Source organism: Bos javanicus, chromosome 25 (assembly GCF_032452875.1).
Source record: "Bos javanicus breed banteng chromosome 25, ARS-OSU_banteng_1.0, whole genome shotgun sequence".
In the NCBI taxonomy this organism is placed as follows: Eukaryota; Metazoa; Chordata; class Mammalia; order Artiodactyla; family Bovidae; genus Bos; species Bos javanicus.
In genome coordinates this window covers 19,913,662-19,927,235 of record NC_083892.1, presented here as the reverse complement: position 1 = coordinate 19,927,235, position 13,574 = coordinate 19,913,662, and the positions used below count along the sequence as shown (strand labels likewise).

The 13,574-nt window shown below is 47.9% G+C and overlaps 1 protein-coding gene across 3 annotated transcripts in view; it reads right to left on the bottom strand.

Moving 5' to 3' along the window:
* Positions 1–13,574, bottom strand: part of EEF2K (eukaryotic elongation factor 2 kinase) — a 71,651-nt gene that overhangs the window by 8,772 nt on the left and 49,305 nt on the right. For all 3 annotated transcript variants that reach the window (XM_061401387.1, XM_061401388.1, XM_061401389.1), the window contains 5 exons: positions 9,560–9,637; positions 8,678–8,740; positions 7,224–7,358; positions 6,923–7,111; positions 758–882 (listed from right to left, as the gene is read on the bottom strand). In XM_061401387.1, the coding sequence (XP_061257371.1) occupies positions 758–882; positions 6,923–7,111; positions 7,224–7,358; positions 8,678–8,740; positions 9,560–9,637 (590 nt within the window). The remainder of the gene's footprint in view (positions 1–757; positions 883–6,922; positions 7,112–7,223; positions 7,359–8,677; positions 8,741–9,559; positions 9,638–13,574) is intronic.

Below are 13,574 nucleotides of genomic sequence, written 5' to 3'. Positions count from 1 at the left end.
GGGTTGTAGCTGTCAGAGATTTCAAAAAGGTGAAAAAAAAAAAAGGGGGTGAAAGTGTTGCTCACTCTTGTCTGACTCTTTGCGACCCCATGGACTGCAGTCCGCCAGGCTTGTCTGTCCATGGAATTCTCCAGGCAAGGATACTGGAGTGGGTAGCCATTCCCTTCTCCAGGGGATTTTCCTGACCCAGGGACTGAACCTGGGTTTCCTGCATTGCAGGCAGATTCTTTACCATCTGAGCCACCAGGGAAGCCCAAATCACTCTGGAAAACTCACACCAGCACTGAATTCCCCTGGAGCTCATTTCCGTCCCTCCACTCCCTCTTAGAAGTGAAAACAGTAAAAACAAAAATAGGAAGAGTCAGTTAAAATCACCCCTAATCCCATCATCTAGAGACAACTGGCTCTGGACCTGATGCTACATATCCCGTCAGACTCTTTCTTGGACAAATCTTTACAGAAAATGGCTAAGATGCCATTTCTCTCTCTCTTTATGTGCCAGTGAAATTACAGGCATCACCTCATTTAACCCTCACACAACCACACACTACCGCCCTAGCATGCAGGTTCTATGGGTATTCTGATTTGAGACGATGAAGAAACTGAGGTCAGGGAGGTAAACCTTCTTGCCCACGGTCACGGGGCTGGTACTCGGGGGAGGCACACCTGGAACCCAGGTCTGTTCTGATTCCAGAGGGGAGGCTCCCACCTGCACCCCAGGTTCCCACCAGCTCCACCTGAGCCACAGCCACAGTACCTGTCAGGGCTGAGGTTCTGGCCAGTGTCAAAGGCTCGTGCCACCAGAATCATGCACTGTCTGTCCCCAGCTTCGGCTGCCTTCAGTAAGTAATCAAATCCTTTGGTTTTGTTCTCTTCTGTCTCCTGTTAATACAAACCAAAGAGGGGGAGAGAAAAAAATGAGCTGTGAGGGGCTGCCAGAATCTCATACGTCAATCTTTTCCCTGTTTCTTGAATTGAGAGCTTCAGGTTAGGGCTGCTGTAGAACTGTACATTGTGAGAAAGAGAACAGAGCTTACCCTGCTGCAAAGAGATCCCTGGGTTCCCATCAGGCAGGGAGAAAAGGAAGCTTAGTCCACTCCCACCTCTATCTGATGTGATTCTGCCAGAGACCACATCATCTATCCACTTCCAACAGGGGCTCCCGGCTTCCAATTCTTTTAAATTTTTTAGCAACTTTATCAAGATGTAATTCATATAACTCATTCACTTAAAGTGTACAACTCAGGAGTTTTTAGTATATTTACAGATTGTGCAACCATCACCATAATCAATTTCAGAATATTTTCATTAAGTCAAAAAGAAATCAAAACACCATACTCCCAAAAAAAAAAACAAAACACCATACCCTTTAACTATTACCTCCCAATTGCTCCCCATCCACCCCCACCCAGCCCTGGACAACCACTAATCTACATTCTGTTTCTAGAGATTTCCCTATTCTGCACATTTTATATAAATGCAATCATATAAGTAGTCTTTTGTGCCTGGCTTTTTCCACTTGGCATAAGGTTTTCAAAGTTCATTTCATACAGCTTCTATCAGTGTTTCATTCTTACTTATGGCAAAAAACATTCCATTGTATGAAGATACCACAATTTATCTGTTCATAAGTCATCAGGTGATGGACATTTGGGTTGCTTTCATTTTATAGCTATTCTCTACGAACACCTGTGTACAAACTTTTGTGTGGGTGTATGCATCTATTCTGGGGGGTTATATACCCAGGAGTGGGCTTCCTGGTGGCTCAGTTGATAAAGAATCTGCCTGCAATGTGGGATATCTGGGTTCAATCCCTGGGTTGGGAAGATCCCCTGGAGGAGGGTACGGCAACCCATTCCAGTATTCTTGCCTGGAGAATCTCCGTGGACAGAGGAGTCTGGCAGGGTACAGTCCATGGGGTCGCAAAGAGTCAACATGACTGAGGGACTAAGCACACATACCAAGGAGTGGGGAAGCCCAGGTGGCACAGAATTAAAGAATCTGCCTGCCAATGTAGGAGGCCCAAGAGATGCAGGTTTGATTCCTAGATCGGGAAGATCCCCCAGGATAGGAAATGGGATCTGACTCCAGTATTCTTGCCTTGAAAATTCCATGAACAGAGAAGCCTGGCAGGCTCCAGACCAGAGGGTTGCAAAGAGTTGGACACAACTGAGCAAGTGAGCATGCACACACAAACCTATAACTTCTGGGTCACATCCAACTCTATGTCTAGCCTTTTGAGGAGCTGACTGTTTCCCACAGTGGCTACACCAGTGTATATTCCCATCTGCTTTTACTATGCTTCTCCAAGATCTATCCAGAGAGAGATTTTAAGCTCAAGTTGGTCATATTACTCTATCAAAGCTGCTCTAGGACTTCTTATCTCACTTGGAGACAAATACAAAGCTCTCATATCAGTCTATGAGGCCCTTCTCAACCTTCAGGCTTCAAGAAGCGTGCCAGGGACTACAGTTGTCCCCCATATCCATTCAGTTCAGTTCAGTTCAGTTGCTCAGTCATGTCCGACTCTTTGCGACCCCATGAATCGCAGCACGCCAGGCCTCCCTGTCCATCACCATCTCCCGGAGTTCACTCAAACACACGTCCATCGAGTCCGTGATGCCATCCAGCCATCTCATCCTCTGTCGTCCCCTTTTCCTCCTGCCCCCAATCCATATCCATTATCCCCTGCCATATTTTTGCTGGCACATGGCTGACCAGCTAAAAACTACATTTCCCAGCCTCCCTTGCGCCTGGAATCAGTCTCTTAATAACAAGAGGCCTACCCATAGGGACTTCCCTGGCAGTCTGGTGGTTAAGACTCTGTGCTTTCACTGCAGGGGGGACAGGTTCAGTCAGAGAGTCAGTCAGTTCAGTTGCTCAGTCGTGTCCCCACAGACTTCAGCATGTCCGGCTTTCCTGTCCATCACCAGCTCCCGGAGCTTGCTCAAACTCATGTCCATAGAGTCAGTGATGCCAGGATGTTCAGTTAGGGAACTAACATCCAAGAAAGGACGCCTATCCAGTTACTCATTCCCTGTCATATTATCCCATCTCTCACTTAAGAACAATGCTTGGCACAGGAAGTACTCAATAAAGGTCAGTTATTTTTACTTCTGTTGGAAATATTTTCATTTGTTAATTATTACCTGTATTTACATTCTTTTCCATCTGAAAGGTTTGCTGTTGTCAATAGTAACCTAGGACACTGCCCAGAGTGTAGGAGCACTCAAAAATATCTGCTGGATGGGTGGGCTGTGGGGAAAGTGGGAAATGGGCGAGCAGCTTTTCAGGGCACTTGCCCATGTTTTTTTGGCTGCCAGAGCTGGTCCTAGAGAGAAAGGCCTTTGAGATGCCTTCAGATAAGAAAACTAAAATAGCTTCTACATCCCTTTACAAAGGGGCTTGGGTGTGACTGGTGTAAATAGCCTGAGATCATAAGAAGAGTTACCAGGGAGTCTCAGAGAGAAGGTCTCCCCAGTCCTGGCCCCTCACCACTCATTCTGGGCCTCGGCATTCCTTTAGTTAGGCCTCAGACACTTCTACGTGTCCTCTCTGCGCCAGATGCTGGGAGAACAGGCCAAATGTGGCAGGAATACTGGAGCTGGCTCTACAAGCTCGTGAAAAATGATGTGAAAGCAAACCAGTCATAAAACACAGCTGCTGCTGCTGCTGCTAAGTCACTTCAGTCGTGTCCGACTCTGTGCGACCCCAAAGATGGCAGCCCACCAGGCTCCACCGCCCCTGGGATTCTCCAGGCAAGAACACTGGAGTGGGTTGCCATTTTATTCTCCAATGCATGAAACTGAAAAGTGAAAATGAAGTCGCTCAGTCATGCCCAACTCTTAGCAACCCCATGGACTGCAGCTTACCAGGCTCCTCCCTCCATGGGATTTTCCAGGCAAGAGTACTGGAGTGGGTTCATAAAACATAGACTTTATTAAAAATTAAATTATGTTAACTTACAGTTAAATGAAAGGTAACAAACACCCAAAGCTCATCACTTCCTAATTATTTTACTCTGCTTTACTGTTATCTATGCTCTTGAGGTTATTAATATCCACTGCAGGGCTTCTCAAACTCAGTACTAATGACATTTTAGACAGGATAATTCCGTTGTGTGGGGACTGGCCTGTGTGCTATCGATATTTGGCAGCATCCCTGGTCTCTGTCCACTAGAAGCCAGCTGAACTCCCAGAGCTGTGACAACCAAAGGTATCTCCTGACACTGCTAAGCATTCCATGGAAAAGCAGGAAGCAAAGATGCCTGCTTGAGAGCCACTGGCCTATGGAATCTGCTTAGTGGAAATGCTATATAATGGGAATGCCATGCATTCCTTCCAACTCCGTGCTCAGTGATGTCATGTTACTACCTGGACATTGGCCACAGTGGGAGCATTTACACCAAGAGATGGCAAAAATATTAAGAGTGCAGATTCATTTAAAAGTATGCCGTGTCTGTAGCCATTACATTGTGATAAGCGCAAGAAACTGGAGTCTCTTCGGTATTTAAAACTATCATCTGATTCAGCAAAGGAGTCTTGCTCATGTCAGCAGCAAATAAATGAAGCTCCAACTCTGACAAAGAGCTTGCTTGTTGCACTTCCATTTTACTCACTAAAGTAAGTGAAATTATCAACCAGTATCCAGGTTACAACTTTACTCCTTCATCAACCACAACCCGAGGGAGGCTACAGATATAAGCACCACAAAAATTAGCGAAAGAATTCTATGAGGATAAATTGACCATATGGAATTCACAACAGAATATTTTTATTATTGTTTGTAAACTGTATGCTCCACTTTCTTTTATCACTAAACGTCTAATAAGCTTACATACATATATGAACAAACATTCCCTCCCTATCTGCAAGAACCAGTCATTAAGCATTTGCCAGCATACCACTGGCTAAATGAGATATATTCAATCCAGCCCTCAGGGAGCATGGAGACTAGAGAATGAGGGACAATTCATCTACCTGTCAAAACCTGCTCCCCCCAACCAAACTTGCTCTTTCACCATCTAAAACAGGAAATAAAAATGGGTGTAGGGGCTTCCTTGGTGATCCAGTAGTTAAGAATCTGCCTTGCAATGCAAGCGACACTCATTCGATCTCTGGTCAAGGAAGACTCCACATGCTGCAGAGCGACTAAGGCTGAAGCCCACAACTACTGAGCCCACGTGCCGTAAGTATTGCAGCCCGCACGCCCTAGAGCCTGTGCTCCACAACGAGAGAAGCCACCACAACGAGAAGCCTGCACGCCCCAAAGAAGAGTAGCCCCCGCTCACCGCAGGTAGAGAAAGCCCGCGTGCAGCAATGAAGACCCACCAGAGCCAAAAAATAAAACAAAGAAATAAATAAATGTATCTTTTAAAAAGGCTTTGGGTTATCCCTGTGCATGCATGCTCAGTTGCTCAGTCGTGGCCAACTCTTTGCAACTCTCTGGACTGTAGCATGCAGGGTCTTACCAAATAGACAGATTTAATTAGTTAAGATGACGTCATACTGGAGTAGGGTGGGCCCTAAACTCCACAGGACTATCATCTTCATAAGAGACACAGAGACAGACACACAGACAGAAGGCCATGTGAAGATGGAAACAGACTGGAGTGATGCGCCCACAGACCAAGGAACACCCCAGATTGCCTCTACTCACCAGAAGCTAGAAAATCATGGGTGTGTCGACACCTGATTTTGGACTTTGGCATCTAGAACCGTGAGAGAATGAATTTCTGTTGTTTTAGGCCACCCAGTCGGTGGTAATCCCTCATGGCAGTTCTAGAAAATGAATACTCTCTTGGAATTACATGTGAGGATGAGAAGATGGAGGAAAAGGTAGGAGGGGCTTTTTTACTGCAAACTTTTCTATATTAAAAAAAAAGCTTTTTAGCCACAGGGCTGTCGGGTGTCTTCCCATACCCTCTTCCAGTCTGAGACCCACGACCCTCTGGGCCATGGCCAGGCCCACAGAGAGGGCCTTGTACCCTGTGCCCATGACACATCCAGCCTCATCCAGCCACAAGCCTGGCCTACATGACAGAGAGGATGGGGACAGACAGCTCGGAGCACACGCACACCAAGGGCCTCTCACCTTCTCCAAGGACAGATCACACTCCCTAGGCCTGGTCAGTCCTGTCCACTGTGCCCACAGAGCAGGGGGGCCAAGAGGGAGAAGACACCCTCACGGATTCCTATCACACCTGTCCTGTCTGGGCCCCCTCTCCGGCCTCGTCTTCTCACCTCCTCCTCACACCCCATGCTCCAGCTACACTGATGGCCTCCTGTCCTTCCAACCCCACCTGGCTGTCTCCCCAGGCCCTAGACCCACGCTGTTCCCTCTGCGCACACTGCTCCTCCCACTCTGTGCCCGGCTGACTCCACTGGGTCTTCAGGTCTACCTTCGGGATCACTTCTTTCATTCGCTCCACAAATGAATGCTGAATATGGAGTCTGTGCCAGGTCTGTTCTAGCCACCAGGGAATGACAATCAGGAAACCCCAGCTAAGGCCCTTCCCTCATTTGTTTGCAGCAGCATCTTCTGCTTCTCCCATCGCTCCCTGTTGTAATTGCCTGGGAACATGACTGTCATCTTTACTCAGTCCCCAAGGCCAGAGACCAATTCTATTGGTGTCAGCTAACTTGGAAGTGCCCGGCCCCAAAGTGATGCTCAGGAAATTTCCTGGGCATAAACCCAGGGAGGGAAGGGTGATGGGTTGACTGAGCTCCTCTGTCCATGGGATTCTCCAGGGAAGAATACTGGAGTGGGTTGCCATTTCCTTCTCCAGTGGATCTTCCTGACCCGGGCATGGAACCAGGATCTCCTGCACTGCAGGCAGATTCTTTACCATCTGAGCCACTAGGGAAGCTCACAAATCCAGAGAAGGAAGGGTGATGGGTTGACTGAGCCCCCATCCACTCACCTTCAGAGAGACATCTGCCAGGATGTGGTGGGGCAGCTGCGAGTACATGAGTCCCAGGCCCACGATGGCCTCCAGCTCGCCCAGGTCAGCTGCGTGCTCCAGGTGGAAGACCGCCGACTCCCGGTCCCACTCCTCGTCCTTCTCGCAGAAGCGGCCAGCCTCGTGGTAGCGCACCATGGCCAGATGGACCTGCCACACAGATGGCGGGTGGGCCTGGCTGCCTGCAGGTCAGAGCCACAGCCCAGGGCCCCCCTGCCAGCTGGGGAAGCTCCGGGTTAGTGCAAAGAAGGCATCACCATACCTTCCCCAAAATGGACTTCCCGATTTTCTTCTCGAGGTCCAGAGCGTTGAGCCTCTGCACTTCCAGGGCCACAGCCGAAGGTCTCGGCAGGTGGAGGCGGGAGGAGTTGAAGAGATTCCACTTCTCCACACAGACCTGGGGAGGACCGGGCACTTACAGGCCAGAGAAGTGAGGGGCTGGGGATGGATGCACCCTCCCAGCTATGAAAGCTGGCCTGGCAAGTTAGGGGGCATGGACCCGTGTGGTGTCAAGTTTTCTTGGACAAACGAGGCCTACTTCCACTCTCCCGAATGATGCCGGTTTGTGGGCACTGAGGCAAAGCTGAAGCAATAGGACGCAGAGGCTAGCACCACACACTGAGCAGTTTGGAGAAGGGTCCCCTCACTTAACCATCTGAGTCGGTCATGTAGGTTCGACCCTGCTCCCCACACAAGGTTCCAGAAGAGCCTGACTACAGAGCCGGCAGCAAATCCACTGTGGTTTCTCTGCACAAGCCCAGGGTGCTCCTGCTGTTGGGCTGAGAAAACATGCCATGTCTCCCAGCTAAAGACACCCTTGTCCCAAGTTCTCACAGGACAGAGCCAGGCTGCCTGCTGTATGCATACATGAGTGTGTGTGCATGCATGTGCTAAATATTATACAGTGCCCAGGGCAGCCCCCACAACAAACAATGACCTAGCCCAGAGTATCAGTGGTGCTGTGGCTGAACAACCACTGACTCCACACCATGCTGTGGCCTTGACCTGATTGACAGATACCTTGTGGTATTGCATGGTAAGTAAATGCCACGTGATAAATAATCTGTGTTCTGGAAGCAGCAAGAGTCAAGCCTGCCCTGGTTATCAGGGAAGGCCCCTGGGGGAGGTGCCATGGGGGTCCAGCTTGGGAGAGCAGACAGGCTTTGAGAAGATATAACCATGGAGGAGGAAGGACCTTGCAGCCTTAGTAAAGGCTGGAGGGCCAGAGGTTCAAAGTGTGGCTCACAGTCAGCTAGAGAAGAGGGTTCCCAAAGCTGGTCTTTCCCACACTTGCCTGATGATAATCACCTGAGCTGCTGCTTAGAACTATTAGCCAGGTAACCTGGGGAGAGTTGCTTAAGACCCTCATTTTCTCATATGTCAAAAGGGGATGAATAGGGTTAGCCTGTCTCACTGGGTGGCTGCAAGAAATGTTCATAAATTAATGAACACTGGAAGGAGCTGAGGGGCGTGGCCTCCAGGACGGGCCATCCTAATCTCCTTTAATCCTCCCTGCTGATCCCTCAGCACCCCACCCAGGGCAGGAGCTCGAAAAGTATTTGCCAAAGGGATTGGCTCCTTTGCAAAATTTTCTTTTAGGAGATATATGAATTGCCCGGGCAGGCAGAAATGATGTGACACGAAGGGGGAGAAACAGAAAGAGAGCCTGGAAAAGATAAGCAGCAGCCATGACGAGGATTCCTGGGTGTGCATTACCCGTCCAGAGCTGCCCAGGCTGTCTTCATCCGACTCGTACCTCCGGTTACCGTTTGAGTGGCCCTGATGGAGGCAGAGATTAGAGTGATCCAAAGAGCGGCCCTTTCCTTCCCACAGCCGCCCCCTGGGGAACTGGCCCAGCCTTCCCAGGGGCCCTCCTCAAGGAACTGGCTCGGCTCCCCCTCAAGGAAGCTGGCACATTTGCCAAGCAGAGAGGATGCTGGGAGACAGGCGGGACTAATGTGCTGGTCTCACATGTGCATAGATAGAATGGATTCAAAGGCATAGGATCCTGGTAGGTAGGCACTGAGAAAGCTGGGCCAAGTGCTTCTTCCCTTAGCCAAAGCTCCCATCACTGGTCTATATTCACAGCATCAAAGCTGAGACCAGAGGCTCCCAGAAGGCTGCCTTGAAGGCATGCTCCATTCTGGCACTGGGGAAAACTTAAGCAGCTGATACCACCTAAAATTGCCCTCACCTGAATGCTGCTGGGAAGACAACTTAGGGCATTCTCCATCCTCCAGAACCCTCCCAAGGGACTGCGGGAATCCTGTGCCTTTGAGCTGGGCCCACCCACCTATACCAGCACCATTCTGGCCCACTGCCCAGCATCCTCTCTGCTTAGCAACCAGAGGTCCCAGCTTCCCTGTGCGATGTGTCCGCCATTTTCAACCTTGTGTCTAATCCCCCATGCTTGTCCCCTTACTAAACTTACTAGTCCCCATTACCTGTTTTATCTTCCACCCTGCATTTATCTGAAATGATTTATATATTAATTTACCTTACGCTCTTAAGATGCACTCACATTCCCCACTAGTTCTCTATCCTTCTGGACAACTAGGTAACAGGGGACTCTGTTCTCATTTCCTGGGGGTTCCTTACATGTTCTCTGGGCTCTGGGTCATCCAGGTCACCCCGCTTCTCACTGGGGTATCCACTGTCCCCACCGTTCTCAGAGTCCTGTGGAGAGAAGACGGTCCTACGGTCTCAGAGGTCCTCTGAATATCTGGTGTTGATACCTGGAATCTCATCCATTTGCTCTCTCTCCTTTGCCCCATCTCCTCACTGAACACTCTCTTCCTCCTACTCGTGTTGGCTGGGTAAAAGGGAGCAGTAAGAAATAGTGGTGAAGAACGTGGGCTTTAGACGCAGACTGCCTAGGCTCAAATCCAGGCTTTGTAACCTGCCAGTTGTGACCCTGGACAGTTGTTCAGCCTCTCTTGAGCTTGGTTTCCTGAGCTGTGGGGATTCATTATAGCACCTATATCAAGGGGCTCTGAGGATGAAATGAGGTGTCACACTCAGAGTGTGGATCACAGTAAGTGCTATTATTAAGTGACTCACCCATTTCACAGGCAGAAAAACAAAGGCTGGTTTAAAGGATAAGATCCAAGGATAAATCCAAAGAATGCTCAAACTACCGCACCACTGTTCTCATCTCACACGCTAATAAAGTAATGCTTAAAATTCTCCAAGACAGGCTTCAGCAATATGTGAACCGTGAACTTCCAGATGTTCAAGCTGGTTTTAGAAAAGGCAGAGGAACCAGAGATCAAATTGCCAACATCCGCTGGATCATGGAAAAAGCAAGAGAGTTCCAGAAAAACATCTATTTCTGCTTTATTGACTATGCCAAAGCCTTTGACTGTGTGGATCACAATAAACTGTGGAAAATTCTGAAAGAAATGGGAATATCAGACCACCTGACCTCTTGAGAAACCTGTATGCAGGTCAGGAAGCAACAGTTAGAACTGGACATGGAACAACAGACTGGATCCAAATAGGAAAAGGAGTACGTCAAGGCTGTATACTGTCACCCTGCTTATTTAACTTACATGCAGAGTACATCATGAGAAACGCTGGGCTTGAGGAAGCACAAGCTGAAATCAAAATTGCTGGGAGAAATATCAATAACCTCAGATATGCAGATGACACCACCCTTATGGCAGAAAGTAAAGAAGAACTAAAGAGCTTCTTGATAAAAGTGAAAGAGCAGAGTGAAAAAGTTGGCTAAAAGCTCAACATTCAGAAAATGAAGATCATGGCATCTGGTTCCATCACTTCATGGCAAATAGATGGGGAAACAGTGGCTGACTTTATTTTGGGGGGCTCCAAAATCACTACAGATGGTGATTGCAGCCATGAAATTAAAAGACGCTTACTCCTTGGAAGGAAAGTTATGACCAACCTAGATAGCATATTCAAAAGCAGAGACATTACTTTGCCAACAAAGGTCCGTCTAGTCAAGGCTATGTTTTTCCCAGTGGTCATGTATGGATGTGAGAGTTGGGCTATAAAGAAAGCTGAGCGCCGAAGAATTGATGCTTTTGAACTGTGGTGTTGGAGAAGACTCTTGAGAGTCCCTTAGACTGCAAGGAGATCCAACCAGTCCATCCTAAAGGAGATCAATCCTGGGTGTTCATTGGAAGGACTGACGTTGAAGCTGAAACTCCAATACTTTCGCCACCTGATGCGAAGAGCTGACTCATCTGAAAAGACCCTGATGCTGGGAAAGATTGAGGGCAGGAGAAGTGGGTGACAGAGGATGAGATGGTTGGATGACATCACTGACTCAATGGACATGGGTTTGGGTGGATTCCGGAGTTGGTAATGGACAGGGAGGCCTGGCGTGCTGGGGTTCATGGGGTCACAAGAGTCGGACTTAGCTACTGAACTGAGCTGAACTGAAAGCCCTCTGCCAAAACTGCACAGGTCAGTTCGGCATATTTTTTATTCTTCTAGATCTGAATTCTGCTGTAAAAAGGAATCTGGTATAATTTAGAATTTCTAAAACTTCAGTCATCTGTCTATCACTGTTGAGTTGTGGTCATATCTGCATGTCACCTGCATCACTGTTGAGCTAAAACGTTTATTTTTTTCCTTATAAATTCCACTTAGAGACATTTCAAATGTACCAATAAGAATAGACAATTCTAAAATGAACTCTTGTGCCCCTGTTGCTAAGTTCCAACAGCTCTTAACACTAAGCCTTAGTTACTTTAGATCTTTTATTTCTAAAAGGAATTGAAACATTTCTGTTAAAATGAAGACTTCTTATGAGTCTCCTCCTGACTCCATTCTCTTCTTTCTTGAAATAAAACTCCTCTCACGAGTTCATACTTCTCTTTTATCATTTTTCCATAAATAAACCATTTTATTTTACTTAAAATATTTTTAAAAGCAGCTTGGTATCACTACCATGAATGTAAAACTTGGATCAGTCTCCTAGACAGATGGGAGCCATGGGACACACACAATGGAATCCTTGGCCTCTGGTCTGGCCAGGAATCTACTCCACCCCAAGGAGCTGTGTTACCCTAAAAAGGCCTCTGCCCTGGTTTCTAGACGCACCCCAGGCTTCCCACTGCCCTCCCCCAGGCCTTGCTTTCTGTGAGTCAAATAGCTATTCTATGTTTTTAAACTATTTTAATTTTTAAAGTTGAGATGTAACTTATAGACAGCTAAAGTGAAATGTTCAGTGTGCTGAATGAAAGGCTATTTTTGAAATCAGATCACAGGCTATACTCAAAAGCTCCAGGCAGCTCCCTCCTTGCACCTACTCTCTGCAAGACCTTGGCTACGCGTCCCATCCTTGGTGACCACCCCCAAGCCAGGCAACAGAGTGCCTCACTCAAACCCCAGCTCTGCACTTGCCAGCTCTGGGACCCTGGGCAAGGCAGCCAACCTCTCTGAAACACAGTGTTCTCATCTGAGAAATGGTGGAGAATAACATGAGAGACAGCAGTACGCAGAGGGTTCAAGGCCAGATGGCCTGGGTTTGAATGCTGGCTCCATCACTGATTGACCAGGAGCAAGGAGCTTACCTTTCTATGCCCCGGTTTCCCCATCACTAAATCAGGGATAATGAGAGCACTGCCCAAGCAGAGCTGGGGACAAGCAAGTCGCTGAGGCAACAGGTGGGAGGGAGACTTTTCACCTTGCTAATCTTCTGAACCTTTTCCTTTTCGACCTACTCTGAATTTCTAAAATTCATCCTGATTCTAGAAAGAAAAGTGAAAGTCGCTCAGTCGTGTCTGACTCTTTGTGACCCCATAGACTATACAGTCCCTGGAATTCTCCAGGCCAGAATACTGGAGTGGGTAGCTGTTCCCTTCTCCAGGGGATCTTCCCAACCCAGGGATCACATCCAGGTCTCCCATATTGCAGGTGGATTCTTTACCATCTGAGCCACAAGGGAAGCCCTAATCCTAATTCTAGAGTAAAAAAACATAAAAGCTATTCTGAAAGGAGTAGAAACTATTATCTACCTCGCAAGTTATGTGAGAATTAAATAAGAATTATCTACCAGACTCTTAAAACTGTCTGCCCATAGTGACAATTCCATATGTGCAGCTCTTCCTACTTTTTTCTGTCACTCAGGAACTCTGCAAAGCAGTCAGGAGTGAAGCTGAACCTTCGGAGCTGAGAGGGCAGCTTAAGGGGCTATTGGCCTGTGCAAGTGTGACACTTCTGCAAAGTCTGTTTAAAAAATCCTGATGAACTTTTTTCACATAACTTTTTTTCTTATGTCACATAACAACAAGTATATGTGAATCTACTCTTTCAACTGTAAATTCTATGAACTCCAAATGCAGAGTAAGTATTTCTGATGAAAATAAAGGGTTTAGATTGAGATATGCTGCTGCTGCTAAGTCGCTTCAGTCGTGTCCAACTCTGTGCGACCCCATAGACGGCAGCCCATCAGGCTCCCCCGTCCCTGGGATTCTCCAGGCAAGAACACTGGAGTGGGTTGCCATTTCCTTCTCCAATGTAGGAAAGTGAAAGTGAAAGTGAAGTCGCTCAGTTGTGTCCGATCTTAGCGACCCCATGGACTTCAGCCTACCAGGCTCCTCCGTCCATGGGATTTTCCAGGCAAGAGTACTGGAGTGGGCTGCCA